Raw genomic sequence first — 25,571 nt, forward strand, 5'->3', positions numbered from 1 at the left:
GTATTTACCCTTTTAAACCTTTTTTTTTTTTTCTTTGTTTGGATCCATCATCTAAAATGTTGGGGACGTTTGTCACAATGTTTCATTAAACGTAATTTGTTTAAAAGTTTAAAATATGCGAGTGAATAAAATTTTAAAGTCTTTTTTTTTTAAGCTAAATATTAGACAGCAATTAATGCCTCTAAGCTAAAAATGACAGACATTATGAATAATAAATATAATTACTGAGCTTCTTTTTATGGCTTGGTTGAAACGAGCGGTTACGCGACGTCTGTAAACGGGTGTTTCCAGGGTAAAACGGACACATTAAAAATACTCGTAGTTTGGGGGCTTAATGCGCCATGAATCTGCTATGGTAGCATATAGACATATTGTTCTGTCAAACACAACAGTTCTTTTGGCTTAAAATACAGCAGTTTATTTTAAAGAGGGGTGCAAGAGCAGAAACTGCTTTTTCAGACTTGTCTGTGTTTTTTTTCCATATATACTTCACATACAGGTATTACTTCAAAAGTCCTGGATGCAAATATGATCAGTAGTTCTCCAAATATAGCATACCTTATGTTGTTTTTTTATTACAGATGAGACTCAAATTGCTTCACAGGTCTGAAGTTGACAGGGATAGATAACAACCCAAGCAACAACAGTGCCTTGCGAAAGTATTCGGCCCCCTTGACCTTTTTAACCTTTCAACCCATTTCAGGCTTCAAACATAAAGATATAAAATTTAGATTTTTTTTGTCAAGAATCAACAACAATTGGGACACTATTGTAAAGTGGAATGAAATTCATTGGATATTTTATACTTTTTTAACAAATAAAAACCTGAAAAGTGGGGCGTGCAATATTATTCAGCCACGTTGCATTAATACTTTGTAGCGCCAGCTTTTGTTGCAATTACAGCTGCAAGTCGCTTGGGGTATTTCTATCAATTTTGCATATCGAGAGACTGAAATTCTTGCCCATTCTTCGTTGTAAAACAACTCGAGCTCAGTCGGGTACAAAGTATTAATGCAACGTGGCTGGATAATATTGCACGCTCCACTTTTCAGGTTTTTATTTGTTAAAAAAGTATAAAATATCCAATAAATTTCATTCCACTTCACGATTGTGTCCCAATTGTTGTTGATTCTTGACAAAAAATAAATAAATTTTATATCTTCATGTTTGAAGGCTGAAATGTGGCGAAAGGTTGAAAAGTTCAAGAGGGCTGAATACGTTTGCAAGGCACTGTACCCAACTACTGTAACAATAACAACCTAAGCACTTCTATTGGGAAAGGAATCTTCTGTTTACAAAATGTAATTTCAAGCTGAAGCCTTGCTGTGTTATAATTAGGGATGGGAATCGAAATCCGATTCCAATTCCGAACCGCTTCCTAGTGTTTCGAGGCCTCGACATCACAATGAAAAACCCTTAACGATCCCTTTAACGATTCCTAAAGACGCATATTGCGTCGTGACGTGTCTTGTTGTCCAGACCAATCAAACTAGCATGGCGCCAAGAACCACTCGCTCCAAAGTTTGGCTACACTTCACCAGGAAAGTCGGTGAAAATGAAAGGTTACGATGGTTTAGCATGAGCATTGCAGCCGTAAACATAACAATGACAGCACGTAGGTTCAAACGCTCAAAAGTGTGTCTTCACTTCACGAGAAAAAATTACAACAAAGCGACTTGCAGTCATTGCAAAGTAGAGATAACTGCATCGGGAGGGAATACGACTGCAATGTCCTCACCGAGACGCTAAGGCTCAGTCCTGGCTATACAGCTAGCTAAACTCACTAATGATGATACAGAAGACGTTGGTATAATTTGCTGACTTTATTTAACCATCACTTGAAGAGTGAAACAAAAAATAGAAATGAAACAAATCAATTTCGTCCCCAATAACAAACAGGTTTGCATCAACGTAAATCAGCGATGATTAGCTGCTAATACATTAATAACACAAACTGTTAGCATGCGTTCGCTAGCATTAGCACATCGTTCAAACAACTACACGACTGGATTTAAGTGTCCGATCGCGAGTGGAAACACACAACAACAACACAAAAGATGATACATACAGTACGGGCGTTGCCTCTGTAGATATTTTACAAACATTAACAAAGCACGTAGGCTCGTAGCAGTGTTTCCCTCTGTCACTAACTCGCTCACTCGCTTGGATGCGGCACTTCTTCTTCGCGTGTAAGCGTGCTCTTCTTCACGTGAGCGCGTTCTTCTTCACGTGAGGAAGCTCAAGGGCGCCCCCACTTGAGCGTGAAAGCACGATAAAAACTAAAATGCATGCATTTCAATATGATGGTAAATAATACACTTTAACACAGGGGTCCCCAAACTACGGCCCGCGGGCCGGATACAGCCCGTCTCCACATTTGGTCCGGCCCCCTGAACAATACCAGAGAGCATTTCGAATTTTATATTTTTTCCTCAATAGTGTTATATATTTCCTGGCCTTTTTCTGTGAGGAACTCAGAGAGGGTTATTTGGTTATTATCTATTAAATTAATAGTGTTATTATTATATTATATTATATTATCAATTTTATTTTATTTACTTTTGTTCCGTGAAGAATCCATAAAGAGTTATTTGATTGTGGCTTTCTGAAAAACAATAATTTTTTACATTTAGGCACTCCTGCAATCGTCACACTTTTTCTGTTACAACAGAGAAGGGAAAAGTTATGTGGCCCTCACAGGAAAAAGTTTGGGGACCCCTGCTTTAACACATATTGCCAAAGGCAGAACATTGACCTATATGTCAATGTATGCCAAATTTTTTATTTCTATTAGAAAAATGTTTTAGTAAAATGTAACACATTCTTGTGCATTTGCCACTTATTGCCACAGTTAACATTAAGGCTTTGGGCCTCTTTTGACCTCGTTGTGAGTTTGTAAGGTTGTGACTTCTGATTAAACAAACTCGATGCCAATCAAAATGTTTGTTCTTCTTTTTCCCCAAATTAGAAACGATAAGAGAATCGGTAAATAATCGAATCTTTAAACAATATCAGTAATGGAATCGGAATCGTAAAAATCATATAAATTCCCATCCCTAGTTATAATGTAATTGAAGTTTCATTTAACTTTTTTTTAGATGGGAGACAGTAATTTAATGGGTAGATCTGGTTAGGTTATTCCATCCAAAGGGGATGCCCCCTATTCAATAATCTCTTTAAAACAGATTTTTGAGGTACAACTTCATATCAGTTTCAAACGCAATCCTCTTTGTGGTGCAGTTTTCATTTTGTTTTGCAAAATTACAAAAACATTATTTGCATCAGAGTTTCATTTTATTTGCTATAATCCATTCCAGAGCAAACATTCATACATTTATTTGATCACAATAGGAATTGGTTTACACAAGCATTTTGTCATTCCATAAAATGTTTTAGAGACTATTATCTTTAATGACGAATGAGGAGAGATACTAAGCAATGTTGCTGATGTGATTATTTAATTGTCACATCTGTAAAACAAAATTAGGCAATTTAATGCAATCTGTTAAAATGTTATACATAACATTTTTGATCATACAAGTCACAATTACACAGCAGCAAGTCAGTTGGTGGCAAGGATATGAAGCTCACCTACGCATGGAAGATAGACAACTGAATGTAGTTACAGATCAACAAGACAATAAAACACTTAATAATCCATGGTAATGTATGGCTAATATTCTTTGTCGTCTTACGATATTCTTTTCTCTTACCACTAGCTTTTTGTCATGACTCCTAAATTTTATGAGCTTTGAGGCAACACTAGGGAACTTTTCTACCTTTATAAAATATTTTCATAACATTAGTGATATGTCGACTGACAACTAGTTGAATGACACCTGTCATGGCCTGAGGGGGTCTGTATCGCTTTCACCGGCACTAACTGTCAGGAGGGTGGCAGGAACCCTTCTACACAAAAAAATTACAAATGTGCTGACTGCTTTATGGCATACAGTGGGGCAAATAAGTATTTAGTCAACCACTAATTGTGCAAGTTCTCCCACTTGAAAATATTAGAGAGGCCTGTAATTGTCAACATGGGTAAACCTCAACAATGAGAGACAGAATGTGGGAGAAAAAAAACAGAAAATCACATTGTTTGATATTTAAAGAATTTATTTGCAAATCATGGTGGAAAATAAGTATTTGGTCTATACCAAAAGTTCATCTCAATACTTTGTTATGTACCCTTTATTGGCAATAACGGAGGCCAAACTTTTTTCTGTAACTCTTCACAAGCTTTTCACACACTGTTGCTGGTATTTTGACCCATTCCTCCATGCAGATCTCCTCTAGAGCAGTGATGATTTTGGGTTGCCTCTCTAATATTTTCAAGTGGGAGAACTTGCACAATTAGTGGTTGACTAAATACTTATTTGCCCCACTGTACGTCACTATCCCCTTTCCCCATTTGTTATAAAGTAGTTGATTCGAATGCTTTTGTGTGAATTCCGCAAAAATGGTAAAAATAGCAACAAAATCGACTAAAAGTTTTTGCAGCGAGTCAGTCGCTGATGAGTTCTGGGGGAGGGATTCAGTGGGTAATACAGTAAAATATCAAAAACGTTTCAACATCTTTACAATGTTTTATAGCCACAACTGGATTCATTACCTCATCACTATTCATCTTTCACACAGCCGCTGGAAACAAATCAATCCAACTGCAGGCAACCGCGAGATTAGGTTCTCATGGGAAACGCAGTCTTCCTTAAAGGGAACCACGGATAGAAGCACATGTAGTTCTTCAAAGATAAATCTTACTACGAGTTATAATAATTTGATTTTAAAACCCCTCTTAATGTTTTCGTTTCAATAAAATTTGTAAAATTATTTTAAACTTATGGGTCGCCATTGTTGTTGAAGTAGCAGGGCGGTGACGTTACATGGCCACGCTGCCAGAATTCCACGTGTTACTCTTTAAAAACAACAAATCAAAATCCGTGTCACTCTTTAATTATGTAAGGTAGTGATTTAAATAGGCCACAAGGTGTCAGTGGCAAGTTTTAAATTAATTAGGGGTCAAGCCAATGAGTGCGTTTTGTCCCTTGTCTGATGCAGTATTTTTCCTTTAATCCACAGTGGGGTGTAAGGCAGAGAGAAAGGAAAGTGGACACAGGCGATCAGAGTCTTACCTCGGACCGCGCCGTTTATTGGCATAAGCTTCGGCAACTCCTTCACAACAAACATAAATATCATATAGTGAAAATGCAACAAAAATAATATATCTCTCAAAAAATAATGCTCACAAAAAGCAAAGTGCTTCAATGTGTTTTATTTAGGCCCTATTCTCACACAGTGAAAAAACAATGCAAAGAGAACTGGCATTCACAAATTCACAATTGAAATCAATATGCAAAATACACATAAAACTTACTCAGACTTTGGTCAAACTCTATTTAAACATTTTAGCAACTCGTTTAGCTCAACAAATACACTAGATGGCAATTTTCAGTCACAATATACAAACTATGATGCTGGGAGCCATTATCAGGAGTCTTTTTTTGTTGTGAAGACAACACTCAAATGAACGTACTGTAAGTCACAATGGACCCGCACTAAACAGGAAACTACGGCGTCAGTCGAGGGACAAAACGCACTCATTGGCTTGATCCCTTATCAATTAAAACTCACCATTGACACTTTGTGGTGTATTTAAATTACTACCTTATATAGTTAAAGAGTGACACTGTGAATTACGGCAGCGTGGCCATGTGACGTCACCGCCCTGCGACTTCAACAACAATGGCAAGCTACTGGTTTATCTTTTTAAAAAAAAATTCAAATTTTATTAAAACGAAAACATTAAGAGGGGTTTTAATATGAAATTATTATAGCTCGTACAAACATTTATCTTTTAAGAATTACATGTCTTTCTATCCGTGGTACCCTTTAAGGCAAGACACTACCGCGTTTGTCCACCTGCGCCGCTAAAATTGACCAAAACTGAAAGTTCCCTAGTGGTGCTTTAATTTCATTTGCTGTTCGTCTGCTCATCGGATAATGTGGTATTACCATAACACTATAAGATTTCTGAATTTTAAGAACAACAGTTGATTACAAAATGCTGAAACATTTTTTACTTATTTTACTATCAAACCAAATGTTTTGTGCGGGTTGATGTTTTTACTTTTGTTTCTGTGTGTGTTGTGTATGAAAGACTGTCTTTATCGTTCAAGACCCTGCTAAAGATAGCAGAGGCCATGCTGTCTCTAACAGTTCTTTCTCATCCTTCCTCTTCCTCTGAAATGGACCACATACAGACGGAGGTAACTCCACCAGGGCTCAGTGTTTAACCCCTGACCCCAAACCCAACTCCTCCTAAGGCATGCGCTGTCTATACAGTACAACCACTCTTGTTTGGTGGATCGTTTACTGAAAAATCGTCTATTTAACCTTTCTTTCACGGAGTGTGCAGTATGCATGTGATTAGGTCACACTCTCATGCAAGGCTGTTACTATACACATGCTAACAGAAAAACAATATTAGTTACCTGTGTGAACTGTTGCATATGTGTGCGTGAAAACCCAAAATCCCTTTGTTTATATTAATACCTTTTGGTTTGTGTTCCAGATGTGGTTTATAATGTGTATGTTTGTGCTGCGGTCTTGTGATTTTTCCTCTCTTGTTATGTCAATTTCACACTGTGAGTACAGTCTCTGCTAAATGAAGTTTTCTACACTTACTATTTGTCATCACCACTCTCACCTGCCTGTACAGCATTACTGTATGTGTATGCAGCACTTGCATGACTCATAATGCACATGTAATGTATTCAGTCAAATGCACACTGGTTCCCTTATATTTTGTAAAGAAAACATTTTTTGTTTGTTTTTCGGGGGTGTCGGTGTTAAAGACACAGCACTGGAAGCTAGTGGTTCTTGTTCTGAACAAAATACCTTCTGCTCTTTTAATATGATATTTTCTTTGTTTTTCTGGGGTACTTTGAGCAGAAAATAGCTCAAGAGAGGGAGAAGTTTGCAGATGAAGACAGCATATTTTACACTCTGGGAGAATGTGGCCTCATTTCCTTCTCCGACTACATCTTTCTCACCACTGTGCTGTCCAGTAAGTGCAGATTTGTTCTTTTGACCTAACGTTCCTCAAGCCCTGCACACAGTTCTCAATTTTAATACCAAGTCAATCTCTTGTGTCACATTTTAAAAGGATGACATTTGAAAAGGAATTCATTTTCAAGTCAAATTCAAATGCATTTTACATTGAACTTCCTGCAAGTACTTGTATGTCACAATGAAAACTATGACACTGACTTTTTAGTTTCCAATAGCTACTTTTATTTTTATCCGCAGCTTAGCTGGTCTATTTTTATCTGTTCATTCTTATAAAGTCCTTTTAAAAGAAAGTCCGTTTAAAGAACCTTTCAAGGGCAAGTCATTTTTAAGCGGACAAAGCAGACTTACTTTTGGTTTCTATCGTTCAATTTTGCATGCGTACAAAAGTGGAACATTTAATTACATAAGGTCATGGACGAAATTATTGGCACAACTGCAATTTTTCCAGAAAATACAGCATTTCTCACAGAAATTAATGCAATTACAAATATTTTCAGTATGAATGTTTTCATTTCTTAGATGTGCTTTGGAAAAACACAAAATAGCTAAAGAGAAAAGCCAAAATGTACACAATTTTACACAGAATGCAAAAAATGGGCTGGACGAAATTGTTGGCACCCTCAACTCAATATTTGTTTGCACATCCTTTAGAACAGTGTTTTTCAACCGGTGCCGTGAGAGATCATCAGGTGTGCCGTGAGAAATTATCCAATGTCGATGTCGCATTTATATATATATATATATATATATATATAAGTGATGCACGATAATACATTTTTCAATCGATAATTTCCTCCTCATTCCAACCGATAACCGATAATGTCAAGCCGATAATTCTATTAAAAGATTTATGTAAAATTTTAAAGTATACACAAAAGAAAATATTACTGTGCAAAAATATAATTTATTGCTCTTTTTTTCAACATAAAATATGGACAAGTCGTCAATTCAAACATCTAAATAATGTCAGATTGTCTGACATTGTGTAATGGTAAACCTTTGGCAACAATTACTTACAGAGTAAATACCTGAGTTGCACAAAAATGCCTTTAAAAGTAAGCCATTCCTAACATATATAACATTAATACACTGCAAAACACACCTCCTTAAAACTAGTCAGTTTTAAGTGTAAATCTATTGGCAATAAGTGAAATCTGCCATCGCTTCAAGTGTATTTTTCTCAGATTTCTTGGAAGAAAAATAGCTAGCTGAAAACAATCTTAACAGCCTTGTTTTAAGCAATACATTATTATACTTAATCCTAAAAAAAAAAAAAAAAACCTTGGAAGAAGGAAAGATTTTGAATAATATTTGTGGCTACAGAATATTGATTTAAGAATTTGATTATCTACTGTGACTGTAATTGAGCAGAGAAATAAGTTAAATAATTTGAAAAGTGATTGCCAGTGTTATATGCTTTGTTGCACACTGTGAAAATGATTAACTCAAAAGAGCGAGATGTCATATACCCATTCTGCAGCGCTTTGTTTACATTTGCGGCTTTCATGACATTTGCTTTACAGCAGCTAAGCTGATACACGGCAGTACTATTTGGACCGAGTTGGAGCCGTGTTGTTTTGTTAAGCTGAAAATAAAGGCAGCATTACAAAGTCATCTGACCGCTCGTCATTTTACATACTGAATGCATTATTGACTGGCTGACTTCGTTTTCTCCATGTTTAAATTATCATCTAACCACTGTGCCGTCATGATAAGCTTGCTTACTGGACATCACTTTTTCATGAAGAATGGTGGTCGTATAAACTGCATTATTTTTCTATCCAGGGCTTTGGTTCTCGGGTCATTTAGGTAAAAAAAAAAAAAAACGTGTCATGTCTTGGCGGCGGCGGCGGCGGCAGCTACGTTCATACCGGATAATCCGCCCGCCCTGGCCGGTTCGCCGCGGCGTATTCGGGTCCTGGCTCTGCTCGCACGCCGTGGGGGAACGCTCGAGAAACCGGGGTGTTCGACGGAGGTCCCGAGGCGAGGCGGCGGCGGCGGCCTGCCAGACCGGCCAGAGCGGCGGGCTCCGTCGGAAAACGGCTACTTGCCGACTATCGGTCTCCAGTCGTGCCGGTGTTTAGCCTTAGATGCGAATTTACCACCCGCCTTGGGCTGCATTCCCAAACAGCCCGACTCTGTATCGTCACAAGTAGTTTACTTAGTCAGCGTTTACAATAGCTTTAGCATTCCCGCTAGCAGCAGCCTCGTATTCGTTCCAAAAATTTTTGTGATGCAGTTTTAAATGGCTGCTGGGTTAGTGGTTTTGAATGAGGACAGAGGACGCTTTCTTTCTGCCTTGTGGAACTTCTACGGTAAATGTTTCGCAGATGGCGAGAGCGTCGTTTTTTTAGTAACAGCCGCCATAATATTCAACTACTTCTTGTCGTGTAACTCCGCCTCCTCAACCCCTCCTCCCTCAGGGGCTTCAGAGAGGGAAGGGGTTGAGGAGGCGGCGTGCTGAATTCTTCGGTTGCGCACATTTGGAGGCTAAATCAAGTATATAATTATCGGATTGCATTATCGGTTGAATTTTTTTATCTGGATTATCTGTGTGACGTCATAATTGCCATTATCGGCCGATAATTATCGGTGACCAATATTATCGTGTATATATATATATATATATATATATATATAAGGGCTGTCAAAATTATCGCGTTAACGCGCGGTAATTAATTTTTTAAATTAATCACGTTAAAATATTTGACGCAATTAACGCACATGTCCCGCTCAGAAAGTATTCTGCCTTTTGGTAAGTTTTACAGCAAGACTTTTTTTGCTGTCCAACAGCGAACTCTTGTGGTCGCTTTGCGACATGGTTTATTGTTTTCTTTCCAGTTCATTATGGCAGCACGACGTCTCGGGCTGATAATGTTGTGCTTATATTATCCTTGGACAAGATTTGTCCATAAGTATGGTTGTTGTAAAGAATGTACATATTATGTTAGTAAGCGAAATGTTATATTTTTTGTATGAGACGCTTTTTGTTTATGTTTAGTGAACCTGTATAGCGTGCTAAGCTAACGTTGTTGCTAATGCAATGCTTGTGTACTTTTTTTTTTTGTAGTTTTACGACGGTCTAAAGAGGACAATGGTTTGAGGCCATTTTATTAATAAATCAGATGAAAAAGGAAGAAGTCTAATTATTAAGGCGTCGTTCACTAGCTGTCTGGCTTTGGAAAAAGTAGACGCTTCGGAGTGAGGACAGCATAGACAGATTTAAATGACAGTAGAGTGAAATGCCCACTACAGTCCTTTTGTACCGTATGTTGAATGTATATATCCATCTTGTGTCTTATCTTTCCATTCCAGCAATTTATTTTACAGAATATATATATAATTTACAGAAAAATATGGCATATTTTATAGATGGTTTGAATTGCGATTAATTGCGATTAATTACGATTAATTAATTTTTAATCTGTAATTAACTCGATTAAAATTTTTAATCGTTTGACAGCCCTAATATATATATATATATATATATATATATATATATATATATATTTTTTTTTTTTTTTTTTTTTTTTTTTTTTACGTCGTCGGGTGCAGTTGCACTAGGAAGGAAGGAAGGAAGGAGTAGGTAGAAAGTTCTCGGTCGTGTGAAGATGAGCGAGGTTTTTCTCGAGTCGCGTTCCAAGAACTGCTAGGATTTCTAGCCATCAGCGACCTTGCTGTCCGCAACAATGTGGACCCCAGCACGTCTACTCCACATCATTTGGTTAGACTCGTCATGTGTCGATATACTCAAAAGTGTCCTTTCTATTGTATTCATATATGATGACCGTCAATCCTCCCCCTGTGTTTTATTTCATTCATTATCACATTGTTGAGGACAGCAAAGTGGCTAATGGCTAGAAATCCGAGCAGTTCTTCAACGCGACACGAGTAGCTGTCCAACAGCGCCATGGTGCCAAGCAAGTTTAAACGTCATCTCCAAACGAAACACCCATGGCTTCAAAACAAGTCGATGGACTATTTTGTTCGCCTTTGTGAAAACAGTTTTTTAGAAAAAATACAAAGGTAAATGAGAAGGCCACCAAAGCCAGTTACCTTGTTGCTGAACTTGTTGCCAAATCCGAAAAGGACCACCCTGTGACAGAGACATTAATGACTGCAAAGTCATTGTCTGCGAGATGCTTGGCCCTGATGCGGTTAAAGACATTGCTCTTGTCCCCCTGTCTGATAATTCTGAGCTTTTTCAAGCCTAACTGCTATAAAAATAAAATGCACCTCTCCGATGGAATGATGGACCAGTCTTCCTTTGCAAACTGTTCTAGGTCTTTCAGATTTGAAGGGTGCCTTCTTGCGACAGCAATTTTGAGATCTCTCCATAGTGTTCAATATGATTTAGATCCGGACTCATCGATGGCCACCCCAGAATTCTCCCGCGCTTTGTCTCAACCCTTTCTTGTTGCTATTTGAGGTATGTTTTGGGTCATTGTTCTGTTGGAACACCCATGACCTCTGAGGCAGATCCAGTTGTCTGACACTACACCCTACATTCCGGCCCAAAACATTTTGATAGTCTCCATATTTCATGATTCCTTTCACACTGTCAAGGCACCCAGTGTCAGAGGAAGCAAAACCACCCCAAAACATTATTGGACCTCCACCATGTTTCACTATAGGCATTGTGTTCTTTTCTTTGTTGGTCTCATTCTTTTTTATGATACCGGGCACTGGTCTCTAACCATTTTTTTGGTGCTATTTGAGTTTTAGGTCAATGTCCTGTTGGAACACCCATGACAAGCCGAAAAAACATTTTGATAGTCTCCATTATTCATGACTCCTTGCACAATGTCAAGGCACCCAGTGACGAGACTTCATGGTGGTTATAGGAAGCGATTGCTTTCTCTTATTTCTTCTAAAGGTTGCGCAACCAAATATTGAGTTGAGGGTGCCAAAAATTTTGGTTTTTGTCCAGCCCATTTTTCGCATTCTGTGTAAAATTGTGTACATTTTGGCTTTTCTCTTCATCTTTTTGGTGTTTTTCTAATGCACATCCAAGAAATGAACACATTCACACTGACAACATTTGAAATTTCATTAATTTCTTTGAGAATTGCTGTATTTTCTGGAAAAATTCCAGGGGTGCAAATAATTTTGTCTATGACTCTATGTTCTATTATAGATAACTTAAACACATCCTAGCAACATTTATTTCATTTCATTCCTTTCAAGATATTAGTGTTAAGCTTATTTGATTTGTTATTGAAATATAATGGAACCGAGTTCCAAGACTGCCGTTGACAGTAATGGGTGGGAGGGCTGGCAGCAAATGAACGGCTGTTCATTCAATGCCACCCTCCCATTTCAAATGGATTGGACGTTTACTAGTGGTAAACACATTTAAATGCACTGCAGAAGGAAGAAAAGAGCCGCATGATTGGACGTCTATCATCATCAATGACAGTGAAAGAGTTCATTTTTACATCCCTGCTCATGAATAATACAGGTAGTCTCCGGTTTATGAACGAGTTCCGTTCCTGCGCTGGTGATGTTACCCGGATTTCCTCATAAGTCTGAATTAACCCTTTAAATACCTCAAAACACCCTCTAAAAAATAAAAACCCCAAAACATGCATTATACGTCATTGTACTGTCCTCACCTCCTAGCTAAGTCCGAGTTAGACAGTGAGCTAAACTTCAAAATGACGATGTAAGACGTCCATGCGGTTTGCTTACTGTATTCCGCTGCTCATGACATCAACACTTGCAAAATGGAACTAAAATAATAAATAATAATAATATGATAAATAATAATAAATTAAATCAGTCTCATCTTCAATAACAGTATTTCAAATTTGCGTTTCCAAGTAGCTGCTGATACAGCAATAACAAACGATTAGCACGTGTCCATTAGCGTCCACACATCATCAAAAACAATCACATAAACTCGCCCCAAGTATTCGATCACAATTGTAAACGCACCATAAACAGTACAAATGGGGTTATATACAGCTGTCGCCTCTGGATGCTTCACAAGCAACAAATGTATGCGCAGACTGTCACCTCTGCCACTCGGCTGCTCTGTGGGTGCGTTTGTACATGCGTTCGCTTCCTGTTCTACACTTCTTGCGCCGAAATAAAAGCATGCATCACGAAACAAAAGTCAACATTAAAAAACAAAAAAATGGCTAGACGCAGGCGTCGCAAAGTCGAAATCACATAAATCGGGTCCGTCGTAACTCAGGGATTACCTGCAGTTGGTCAAAGAGACGAAGACCATCTGAGATTATTTTAAGATAGAGCAGTTGATGTTTAATGAGATGTTGGTCAGCACTGAATTGTTTCTAGCCATCTTCATGGTCGCTCAAGTGTGATGTGTCATTTCCATATTGCTTTATCGATTTTAGAATGAATTTCCTTTTGTGTGTGTTTGTTGTGGTCTCCAGCTCCCCAGAGAAACTTTGAGATCGCTTTCAAGATGTTTGATCTCAACGGTGACGGAGAGGTAGACCTGGAGGAGTTTGAACAGGTTCGTTTGAAATCAGCAACATTAATTGTAAAAGCTTGTCACACATTAACACAAAAAACAAGAGCACAGCACTCCTCTCAGACGGAAGAAATTTGTCTCCGGCAAAAGTAATGAGGCAATTTTAAATCTCAATAGCTAGAAGGAAGTAAAGATTTATCCTGAATTTTATTTTTTTGGAGGGGGCTCTGATGTGTGATGTTTTTTTTCCACCGTCGTAAAGGAAGGCACTCTGGCACTGTCCTGACAGAAACAACACTCAACATTGTTTTACTTGACAATGATCTATTCTATGTCCATCTAGGTCCAGAGCATTATTCGCTCTCAAACAAGCATGGGCATGCGACACCGAGACCGCTCCACTACAGGAAACACTCTAAAGACAGCCGGCTGCAGCTCGGCACTCACCACCTACTTCTTTGGTCAAGACCTAAAGGGAAAACTGACCATCGGCAGCTTCCTTGAGTTTCAGCGGAAGCTGCAGCATGATGTGCTCAAGCTAGAGGTAGCCATTATTCCTCTGTTTTAGTAGGTAAAAACAAGGGCTGTCAAACGATTAAAATTTTTAATCGAGTTAATCACAGCTTAAAAATTAATCGTAATTAATCGCAATTCAAACCATCTATAAAATATGCCATATTTTTCTGTAAATTATTGTTGGAATGGAAAGATAAGACACAAGACGGATATATACATTCAACCTGCTGTACATAAGTACTGTATTTGTTTATTATAACAATAAATCAACAAGATGGCATTAACATTATTAACATTCTGTTAAAGCGATCCATGGATAGAAAGACTTGTAGTTTTTAAAAGATAAATGTTAGTACAAGTTATAAAAATTTTATATTAAACCCCTCTTAATGTCTTCGTTTTAATAAAATTTGTAAAATTTTCAATCAGAAAATAAACTAGTTGCTCCCCATTGTTGATGTCATTAATTACTCAATGCTCATGGTGCTGAAACCCATCAAATCAGTCGCACCTAAGCGCCAGCAGAGGGCAACAAAACACCAAAAAACACAAGTTACAAGTGCACATGACACTGTGCTGTCATCTTAATCTGTTTGAGCGGGGCATGTGCGTTAAATGCGTCAAATATTTTAACGTGTTTAATTTTAAAAATTAATTACAGCCCGTTAACGCTATAATTTTGATAGCCCTAGTAAAAACGCTAAGACTGTAAAATGTTTGCGAGTCATGCAGCAGAAAACATTCTCTTTAATTTTTGCTGTCAGAGAACCTACTTTTAAACCTTAGCATCACTAAAGCTGAATGCTTCCTTGGTTTATGATTGGTCAGCCCATCTAGTAGTTCTTGCTGGCTCATCTTTTGCTTCGTAACAAGCTTCCTCTTATGTTACGAATTAGCATTTTGAGAGCTCGGCACATTCTGAGGCAAAAGAAAGAAGGCTGCCGTGCGGCTGTCAATGCTGCCGCAGATATAAATCGCCAGGATTGGCCTGACAGAACCAAGGTCCACTACACTAAGACACGCTCGGCTGGAACATGTGAAAAATGCACGGCAAGATTTAATGCTACCGTTCCATTCCTGTTCCTGATTCAACTTACCGCCTGACACCAGAATTTACCGTTTCCCATCATCCCGCGATCGCCTATTCATTTGTTTGTTCTTGTGCGCCGCACTCAGTTCTCATTAGTCTCTCTCTTGTGCCCCCCCCCCCACCCCCACTTACAGTTCGAGCGGAATGATCCGGTGGATGGACGTATCTCAGAAAGACAGTTTGGCGGTATGCTGCTGGCGTACAGCGGTGTTCAGTCACGTAAACTGAAGCAGATGCAAAAGGGATTGAAGAAGATGTTTAAGGATGCACAGGTAGAGCTGTGCGTGCGTGTGTGAGTGTATTTAATTCATGTGTACATGAACTCTTAAAATCTTGGCCTTTGCTGGTGTTTCCACTAATTGCCTTCCTTGTAAGAATGTGTGACAGCCTGTGGGCCTGGTGGGGGTTTGAGATCACAGCGAGAGCTAATATTCATCAAGGTTGTCCACCTGGCCAGTTTTTCCCCTTTTCTTCATTTTTGTCATTGGCTATGAGCCATTTTTACGTGGACTAGGACCTTGACGTTTAACTCATTAGCTGCCATGGACAAGGATCTTGAAGTTTAACACACTGGCTGCCATTGATGGTGCTTGATGTCTAATCCATTTTGACTGGGATGGGCGAATGAACAAATGTTCATATACTTACTATGAGATTCTGACGGTATGATAACCTAGACAAAATATCACGGTATTGCAAAAATGTGTGAGATATGTGGGTTTAGAAAAAAAAAAAAATGCATTGAACAGGATTTTTATTTTTCAAAACATATTAGCAAATTGGAACATAAGTATAATGTTGAGTTTAAAAAAAAATAAGTAAATATTCTAAATAAAATTAATTCAGTCCTTTAGGTGAGCCTAAACCCACAGCCACAGCTCAACTTTATTACCATCAGAACAAGAATTATTTCCCTTAAAAAGCATGTGTGTATGACCCGAATCATGTTTACATCATACACACACGCTCTTTCTCAACATGGACAGTTGCCAGAAAGATAAAAAACACACGTTTTACCACTGTTAGACACACTAAACACGCTGGAGTCAACTCTCGTAGCTGGTGGGAAACGTTCATGACAGTGTTTACTAACCTTTAATTTTGTATAAATGCAAAATCACATTGGAGATATTGCCTCCTCGGCAGCCACCCTCAGCAAACATGTTTTACACAGGGTACCCGCAGGTTATTAAAAGTATTAAAAAAGCATTGAATTTAGTTTTCAATTATTAAAGGTATTAATAGCATTAAATTAGCTGTCGTAAGTCTAGAATTTTTTCACCATGGTTTTAATTTTCAAGAACATCTCAGTGCAACCTAAATGATATCCGTGAGTTTTTTTTTTTTTTTTTAATCCATAACGAAGATGACGCGTAGAATTTTTACGATGCGCTGCACCTCGTGCGTGCGCGCCTTTAGCATCATTAGCATTAACATCACAACAGCAGGCAGTCGCACAGTACTGTGTGCTAACGCAAGGAACTGTTCAGATGCCTTAGTTGTTATGTTTGACGAAAGTCTCAACAAGAAAACCAAGTCAAAACAGTTGGACCAGCATGTGAGGTATTGGATCGGCGACCAAGTCACATCCAGATACTTTGGGTCGCAGTTTATGGGTCATGCGAAGGCTGTGGACCTGCTTAATATTTCAAAGTAAGTTGCCAATTTCTCCAATTAAAATGTGTTAGATACAAATCATGCAATAATGTATTTCTGCACGGTTTGCCTTTCGAATGGATGTGAATTTCGCAGTTAAACTCAAGAGTTAGCCATGTTCAATGGGGTATTGGCAGGTGCGCTAGCCTTAGCATGGATAAACCGGAGTCGTAGATTCACCATCACTCTCAGATACACAACTCGGTTGACACTGTCTATTATTGGAACGAGTGTGAGGTAACATACTAACGTTGATCTGAATAACATGGCATGGCGATAGGCAAATTATAATGTAGGTGATAGTAAAACACCTCCTGGTATATTTAAATGTTTTTCTTGATTAAATAAGAGTACGAATTTTCTCTATCTGATTAAAAGAAATGTCTTCAATAGCTAACAAAGGATTAACATGTGTATTTTTTTATACCTCTTGTAATGTGATTAGAAAAAAACAATTACCAAGGGAAATGGTCATGTGTAGCTTTTTTATTTTGTGGTAATTAATGGTAAACTACTGCCATTTAGTGGCTGTTTTTTAAACTTTCACTGCCAATTGTAAGTACTTTACAGTTAAGGAGGCCAACTCGACAATCACCTACCTACCACTTTGACTAGGTCCTCTTAAAAGGGAAACCTGTTGTATTGCAAATGTAATTTATGAAGTTGCTTTACAATAATAGTGTAAAATCCATTTTATCCTGGAAAAAAAATTCTGAAAGACCTTATATTCAAATGTGTTTTAATTGTATCTTCAATAAATGTGCATTCTTTTGTCAAACACACTTAGTAATTGAGGTTAAATTTGATGTTCAGTGCTTTATTTTTTTTTAATATGATTCATTATTATCTAAATAATGGGTGCGAGAAAAGTATTAATTTTCAGTTGAAATGGCATTAAAAAAGGTCTTAAAAGTCTTGAATTTAGATTTATCGATCCTGGGGGGACCCTGTTTACATGTCAGTTGGCCCACCTCCTCTTAGCTGCGGCCATCTGTAACTTTTTTGTAGACGAAATATTCCCATACCAGCGATTTTGTTTTCTTCGATTGGGGGGGTTTCACCTCCTCCAGCCATCGTGTAGCCCAGCTGACTCACTGTCACTGAGCAACAACTGGTGGGGGAGTGTTGAGCCTAGCAGCTGCACATGTCTAATATTACATAGACAAAATTAATATACATGTAATTCTTTTTTTACTAATAGCTGGCCGTGAAAGGCTTAATATGCAGCATTGACTTTAGTGACATCAACACTGAGACGATTTAAAATTATTGTAACTGATGAAGTTAGAAGAAAATTCAGAATTTTGCACTTTGACACCTCGTAACCACTATGTTCAATTGACCATGGTTTCATGCTGGTTGCATGTATCTGTAATGAGCCCTGTCACTCAGGGTACTGAGCTCTAGGCTTAAGGATTATATATGTCCCATCACCTCATTTTTAAAGATAGCATGCGTGTCATGGATAGCGTTCCAGGTTTCTGCGGTATTCTTGACGACCTGGCCAATCACCTGAGCTGGATAGTGCTAGTATGATGAGTAAAATGCACTGTCGAGCTTGACCTTACTTGCATCTATAAAAAGTGTGTTTAAAAAAGGTTTATTTTTCTGTGCAAATGAGCAGTTCAGCACTATGGCGGTCATGTTGTATTATGCATGTGGGCCTGTTCTGCTGACACTCCATGGCACACTGTTCATCCATGCATGCCCAATGCCTCTGCCCATTTGTGTCACACTGCTGAGCTTCATCATGCTCGCAGCTCTCAGCAATATTTGTTCGACCTTTTCTTTATTTTGCCGTGACCCGGTCATGACTGGTTACATGTTGTATCGGTTTTCAATTATTTCACTTTTTTTTCCCATCCATGTTCTCTCCATTGGTGCAGGGCATCACATTTGAAGAAGTGGAGAATTTCTTTACCTTCCTGAAGAATGTCAATGATGTGGACACGGCACTGAGTTTCTACCACATGGCGGGAGCGTCCATAGATAAAGGTGAATTCACTTTCACGCTGACCTTCTCTCATAATAACTTGAAGTACTTATAAGTACTTACAAAGTCTCCCTTTAAATTAGAAAAAGCAGCAAGGCTTATTTTGATTGACACTGTCGCAAACGTATCTCGTCTAGCATAGCAATGTGTCGCCATTTTGAGATGGGGGAACGCACAGGTAAACATCCGTAGACAAACGTTGTCTGAAATTCATATATTTCAGCTGTGTTTTGTGTCTTTTTTTCATAAAAACGTCTCAAACATGACCTTTTATTATCACGAGTCACTGCCGACAGACCCGAGGCGGCGATCCAACTTAAAATGAGCATTTATTGGCTTGCAAATTTGCCCATACAAAGTCACAGCTGATAGCTGGATAAACAATCCAAAGGAATGGCCGGCAGTGGAGTTCGGAAACATCTACAACTACCTCATAAAGTCACCCAGTAAGTTGACCTTAATCAATTCTAGGCATTTTTTTGTTTTTAAATAAATGAAAATAAATGGGAAGGCATTTCAATTAATGGATGCAATCTGGGTGGTTCTCCATGTTGTCCTTAGCACCTAGAAAAAAAAAAGTGACTATTTTTAATTGGGGACCACAACAATGACTTGCAATAGTAACTGGAATATGTACTGTGTGGAATGGTAGTATTTACGAAGTGATTATTTCTGCCGTAACCGGTAATTCGCCTCCAGGCGTTATTTAGCCATGAACCGTGGTAGTACCCCTAAATGGAGTGTCACCAGGCAAGAACGCAGTGCATGAGTCACGTCACGTTAAAATAACCAATTCCCACCAGGCCAATAATATACCGGTTGACCAATCAGAGCAGTTCATGGCAAAAGAAAAATAATGCTTTGCGAGTTGTCGGTTACAGTAATAATAACCACTGCCTAGTCTATTGAATCCTATCAGCTAATTGGGGCAACAAAATCGATTAAAGTTTTCTCACCAGGAATAAAATGTCAGCTGCAAACGTAAATGTGCCTGGATTTAGGTTCCCACAGGCGAGAATGGTCCACAGAACCGTCTTCTTTTACTGTTCCTCGATTGAGTGCTTTCAGCCATTTGCTTCTTTTCTTCTCATGAGGAAGAATGAAGAACTTCAAATGCAGCTCCGAACTGTTCCTTGTGTTACAACCTGCAACACAGCAATTTTTAGTCATTTTGACGGAAAAAAAGACCACAAATAGGACAAAAGCACAACACGTTTATACTACAATGCACGACAGAGCAACTGCTTGTGACTCGTGTTTTGCCCCCTTTTCAATATGGCGATGCTTTGTTGTGGCAGGTGACGTCGTTAATGCCCGGATGTCCGACTGCGAGGATTACCTGGCTACACGCAAGGGTTGGAATATTGGACACAGTTCAGCACTGTAATAAACATACAATGGTACCTGTACTTAGGGAATTAATTGGTTCTGGAAGTAGTTTCGGAACTTGAAAATTCTGTAAGTAGTGACCCGTTTTCCATGTAAATGCCCTAATCACTGATCATGAGGAGGGTGAGGGATCAGCCCAGAACTACACGGCAGGACCTGGTCAATGACCTAAAGAGAGCTGGAACCACAGTCTCGAAGAAAACCTTCGGAAACACATGACGCCGTCATGGATTAAAATCCTACAGCGCACGCAAGGTCCCACTGCTGAAGCCAGTGCATGTCCAGACACGTCTGAAGTTTGCCACTGACCATCTGGATGATCCAGAGGAGCAATGGGAGAAGGTAATGTGGTCGGATGAGACCAAAATTGAACTTTTTGGTCTAAACTCGGCTCGTCGTGTTTGGAGGAAAAAGAAGGATGAGTACAACCCCAAGAACACCATCCCAACCGTGAAACATGGAGGAGGAAACATAATTTTTTGGGCCTGCTTCTCTGCCAAGGCTACAGGACGACTGCACCGTATTGAGGGGAGGATGGATGGGGCTATGTATCGCCAGATCTTGGCTTACAACCTCCTTCCTTCAGTGAGAGCCCTGAAGATGGGTCGTGGCTGGGTCTTCCAGCATGACAATGACCCAAAGCACACAGCCAAGGCAACTAAAAAGTGGCTCCGTAAGAAGCATCTTAAGGTCCTGGAGTGGCCTAGCCAGTCACCAGATCTGAACCCAATAGTAAATCTATCGAGGGAGCTGAAAGTCCGTGTTGCCCGGTAGCAGCCCGAAACCTGAAGGCTCTGGAGAAGATCTGCATGGAGGAGTGGGCCAAAATCCCTGCTGCAGTGTGTGCAAACCTTGTCAAGGACTACAGGAAACATTTGGTATCTGTAATAGCAAACAAAGGTTTCTGTACCAAATATTAAGTTAGATTTTTGTGATGTATCAAATACTTATATCATGCAATTAAATGCAAATTTATTACTTAAAAATGACGTGATTTTCAGTTTTTTTGTATTAGATTCCGTCCCTCACAGTTGAAGAGAACTTATGATACAAATTACAGGCTTCTACATGCTTTGCTAGTGGGAAAACCAGCAAAATCGGCAGTGTATCAAATAGTTGTTCTCCCCACTCTACATGTTACAATTAAATTATTGCACAATAAACATAAAATCAGAGTTGTACATGATGTAAAAAACCAAGAATAAAAGTTAATACACTCATGTAAAACGAAATGTCTATATTGTTCTCAGCATTAGAGTGAGCACCAGCAGAGTAGATAAATAAATGTCACGTATCTCTGGAGTGAAGTACATGAAAAAAAATTAATACTGCATGTTGTTTCGACGCTACGATGGAGTATTAGGGCCATAAAAATAAATTTTTGGGAAAAAAAAGGGGGGGGGGGGGGGCGAGATTAAAGTCGTACTATTGCTACGAGGAAAAAAAAGTTGCAATCATGTACCTTAACTGGGAGCTACGACGGAGCATGAGTATAAATTCTTCTATTGATTATAATTTGATGTAGATGAAGCAAAATAATAAGCATTTCCTTATTTATAAAACCTATTCTAAAGATGCTTTCAATGTTGTTGATTTTAACGAAGGCGGCAACGCACTACGTAAAATACGTAGCTGCTTATTCAGTCACATTAGCCTGACATTAGCCCCTAATACTCCGTTGTACGACGCAAAATGTTGTTGTATGGACTTCCGATCCGCCAGCTTGTTGTCTTCTGTTGTCTTCCAAAATTCAACCTGGGTGACGGCGCTTCAGGGGTTCATTCATGGCAGACGTGCTGCCGTGGTATGCAAACTCTGCTTTGCAGAGACGACACACGACAGTTGACACCCTCCTTTGTTTCATTAAAATAAATAAATAAATCCATGCTTTGGCCGTTCTGGTCTGCTTTTTTGGGCTTTATGCTGCTTGCTCCCAGTGTGTACATATATGTGTATACATATATACAGTGCCTTGCAAAAGTATTTGGCCCCCTTCAAACATAAAGATATGAAATTTAATTTTTTTGTCAAGAATCAACAACAAATGGGACACAATCGTGAAGTGGAACAACATTTATTGGATAATTTAAACTTTTTTAACAAATAAAAAACTGAAAAGTGGGGCGTGCAATATTATTCGGCCCCTTTACTTTCAGTGCAGCAAACTCACTCCAGAAGTTCAGTGAGGATCTCTGAATGATCCAATGTTGTCCTAAATGACCGATGATGATAAATAGAATCCACCTATATGTAATCAAGTCTCCGTATAAATGCACCTGCTCTGTGATAGTCTCAGGGTTCTGTTTAAAGTGCAGAGAGCATTATGAAAACCAAGGAACACACCAGGCAGGTCCGAGATACTGTTGTGGAGAAGTTTAAAGCCGGATTTTGATACTAAAAGATTTCCCAAGCTTTAAACATCTCAAGGAGCACTGTGCAAGCCATCATATTGAAATGGATGGACCATCAGACCACTGCAAATCTACCAAGACTCGGCCGTCCTTCCAAACTTTCTTCTCAAACAAGGAGAAAACTGATCAGAGATGCAGCCAAGAGGCCCATGATCACTCTGGATGAACTGAGGAGATCTACAGCTGAGGTGAGAGAGTCTGTCCATAGGACAACAATCAGTCGTACACTGCACAAATCTGGCCTTTATGGAAGAGTGGCAAGAAGAAAGCCATTTCTCAAAGATATCCATAAAAAGTCTCGTTTAAAGTTTGCCACAAGCCACCTGGGAGACACACCAAACGTGGAAGAAGGTGCTCTGGTCAGATGAAACCAAAATTGAACTTTTTGGCCACAATGCAAAACGATATGTTTGGCGTAAAAGCAACACAGCTTATCACCCTGAACACACCATCCCCACTGTCAAACATGGTGGTGGCAGCATCATGGTTTGGGCCTGCTTTTCTTCAGCAGGGACAGGGAAGATGGTTAAAATTGACGGGAAGATGGATGCAGCCAAATACAGGAACATTCTGGAAGAAAACCTGTTGGTATCTGCACAAGACCTGAGACTGGGACAGAGATTTATCTTCCAACAGGACAATGATCCAAAACATAAAGCCAAATCTACAATGGAATGGTTCAAAAATAAATGTATCCAGGTGTTAGAATGGCCAAGTCAAAGTCCAGACCTGAATCCAATCGAGAATCTGTGGAAAGAGCTGAAGACTGCTGTTCACAAACACTCTCCATCCAACCTCATTGAGCTCGAGCTGTTTTGCAATGAAGAATGGGCAAGAATGTCAGTCCCTCGATGTGCAAAACTGATAGAAACATACCCCAAGCGACTTGCAGCTGTAATTGGAGCAAAAGGTGGCGCTACAAAGTATTAACGCGAGGGGGCCGAATAATATTGCACGCCCCACTTTTCAGTTTTTTTTTTTAAAAAAGTTTAAATTATCCAATAAATTTTGTTCCACTTCACGATTGTGTCCCACTTGTTGTTGATTTTTGACAAAAAATTAAAATTTATATCTTTATGTTTGAAGCCTGAAATGTGGCGAAAGGTTGCAAGGTTCAAGGGGGCCGAATACTTTTGCAAGGCACTGTATATATATATATGCGGCATAAAGCCCAAAAAAGCAAAATAATGGATTTATTTTAATGAATAAACTCTCTGTGCTTGATCGGTATGAACGAAAACCAGGATCCACAGCGGCCCTTAAGGACCGGTTTTGAGACTAAACGCTTGTCAAAAATTATCAGGAAGACTATGACTCAAGTCATTCATTTGTGAGGAGAACCAGCATCTTAATTTTACAATGTCCCTTTGCCGACTTTTGACCATCTGGGGTTACTACAGTGGTTTCTGTTGTAATTTTTATGCAAGTTCAATAATAACAATTATGTCTAAGATAATTTTATCCATTAACCATTTAAAAAATATCCCATGTAATAGTTTTTTTATTTTATTTATTAGGAATCTTTGCCGAAACAGCACATTTGTCACTCTTTAAAGCCAATCAACTCCGCCCCGTGCTTGGCAAAGCCAAAGCATTGTTAGTGCCGCTGCAGATTATGGCTCATTTCGTCACTGAGTCACGGTCAATCAACACATCGCAGTTGTTTGTCACATCCGTCATGGATCTGTTACTTTATTCACATCTACATCTTCCAAAGTCAAAGTGCACAGGCAAACAAATGTCGCTTTTATATCAGCTTCCTAATGAGTCAGCGGTTCCCCCATTCAGAGCAATGATTCAGCTTTTTAGTTCTGTCTGCACGTTTATTGGCTGTGATTCACTGTGGAAAGAGCTGCTAACAGAATCGACCACAGTCAAGGCTATGGTGCTTGTTTTTAACCTGCGCTTTTGTTCCATAAATGCACTGTAACAGTCAAGTGTAAAAGTATGTGAGATTTCCTATTCTTAGATTATTCGCGATTCAGCCACTGAAGATTAGAGAACGATTCACAAACATCCATATTCCGATTATTTAAATATGATAAGTAAAGCTGAACTAAAACACGGTCTGCGCGGTCTTCGGGACGCAATGAGGAACGGACCGAGAGTAAACATCCACATTCCACAACTCATGCCACTAGATAAAAAACCACCGACAGCCGCTACAAACAACGCCCAGTTGCAACAAACTTCGGCCACATAATGCTACGGTAGATGTCACATGTATGGAGAACTAGATGCGAAATGACAGACTCGCCGGCTTTAGTAAACAGCCGCCATTTTAACAGTCGACTTCTCAGGAAGGCTCTGTTGTAGCGAACCTTCCAAGCGGACCTAATTAACTTTTTATCTAAAATACTGCTAAATCAGCAAAATCTTGACTCGAATCTATCTTTAAATGATGAAATAGTTTTAAAACTTTGACATGTCGAAAGTAGACTGAAGGGAAATTATGGAATAACGGGAGCCATTTTAACAACTTTAACGGTTGATTCACAACATTAAATTAATTGAATGTAAAGCTGCTGATACAGAATGGGGATTTAAGTATTTTATTTACTGTTTTGAACTGTTAACTTGATACTGAAATAGTAGTCTATTTAAGCCTGATTTTTGTAACTAATGTACGAAACATGAAAGCAGCTAATAGCTGGGGCGGGGGGGGGGGGGGGGGTTGTGCATCAATAATTGATTTATAATCGAATCGTAGCCTCTGAATCGTAATCAAATCGCAAGGTGCCCCATGATTCCCACCTCAAATCAAATGTTGTCTTTTCTACATGTTTATGGGAAGCTTTTAGTCCTCCAAGTTGTCTGTTGTCAAAAGGACAATCATTTTGTCTCTCTAATTTCTTCACATCAAGATTTATATGTTGTGAGCATCTTACTTAACTCACCAGGCAAACCTATTATGTTAATATCAGTTGGTTTGTTAGTGCGTATGTGCGCACGTATACAGTGAGGAGCAGAAGTATTTGCACCCTTTGTGATTTTTCCTGTTCA

At 38.9% G+C, this 25,571-nt stretch overlaps 1 protein-coding gene across 3 annotated transcripts in view; it reads left to right on the forward strand.

Moving 5' to 3' along the window:
* Positions 1-25,571, forward strand: part of micu1 (mitochondrial calcium uptake 1) — a 75,730-nt gene that overhangs the window by 45,508 nt on the left and 4,651 nt on the right. For 2 of the 3 annotated variants that reach the window (XM_057848052.1, XM_057848054.1), the window contains 5 exons: positions 6,952-7,066; positions 13,473-13,555; positions 13,857-14,057; positions 15,254-15,391; positions 18,662-18,770. In XM_057848052.1, the coding sequence (XP_057704035.1) occupies positions 6,952-7,066; positions 13,473-13,555; positions 13,857-14,057; positions 15,254-15,391; positions 18,662-18,770 (646 nt within the window). Of the gene's footprint in view, positions 1-5,802; positions 6,267-6,951; positions 7,067-13,472; positions 13,556-13,856; positions 14,058-15,253; positions 15,392-18,661; positions 18,771-25,571 lie in introns of those variants that run through there. The other variant, XM_057848055.1, reaches the window with a different exon arrangement.

The sequence above is a fragment of the Corythoichthys intestinalis genome, chromosome 10 (assembly GCF_030265065.1).
Source record: "Corythoichthys intestinalis isolate RoL2023-P3 chromosome 10, ASM3026506v1, whole genome shotgun sequence".
NCBI classification, from domain to species: domain Eukaryota; kingdom Metazoa; phylum Chordata; class Actinopteri; order Syngnathiformes; family Syngnathidae; genus Corythoichthys; species Corythoichthys intestinalis.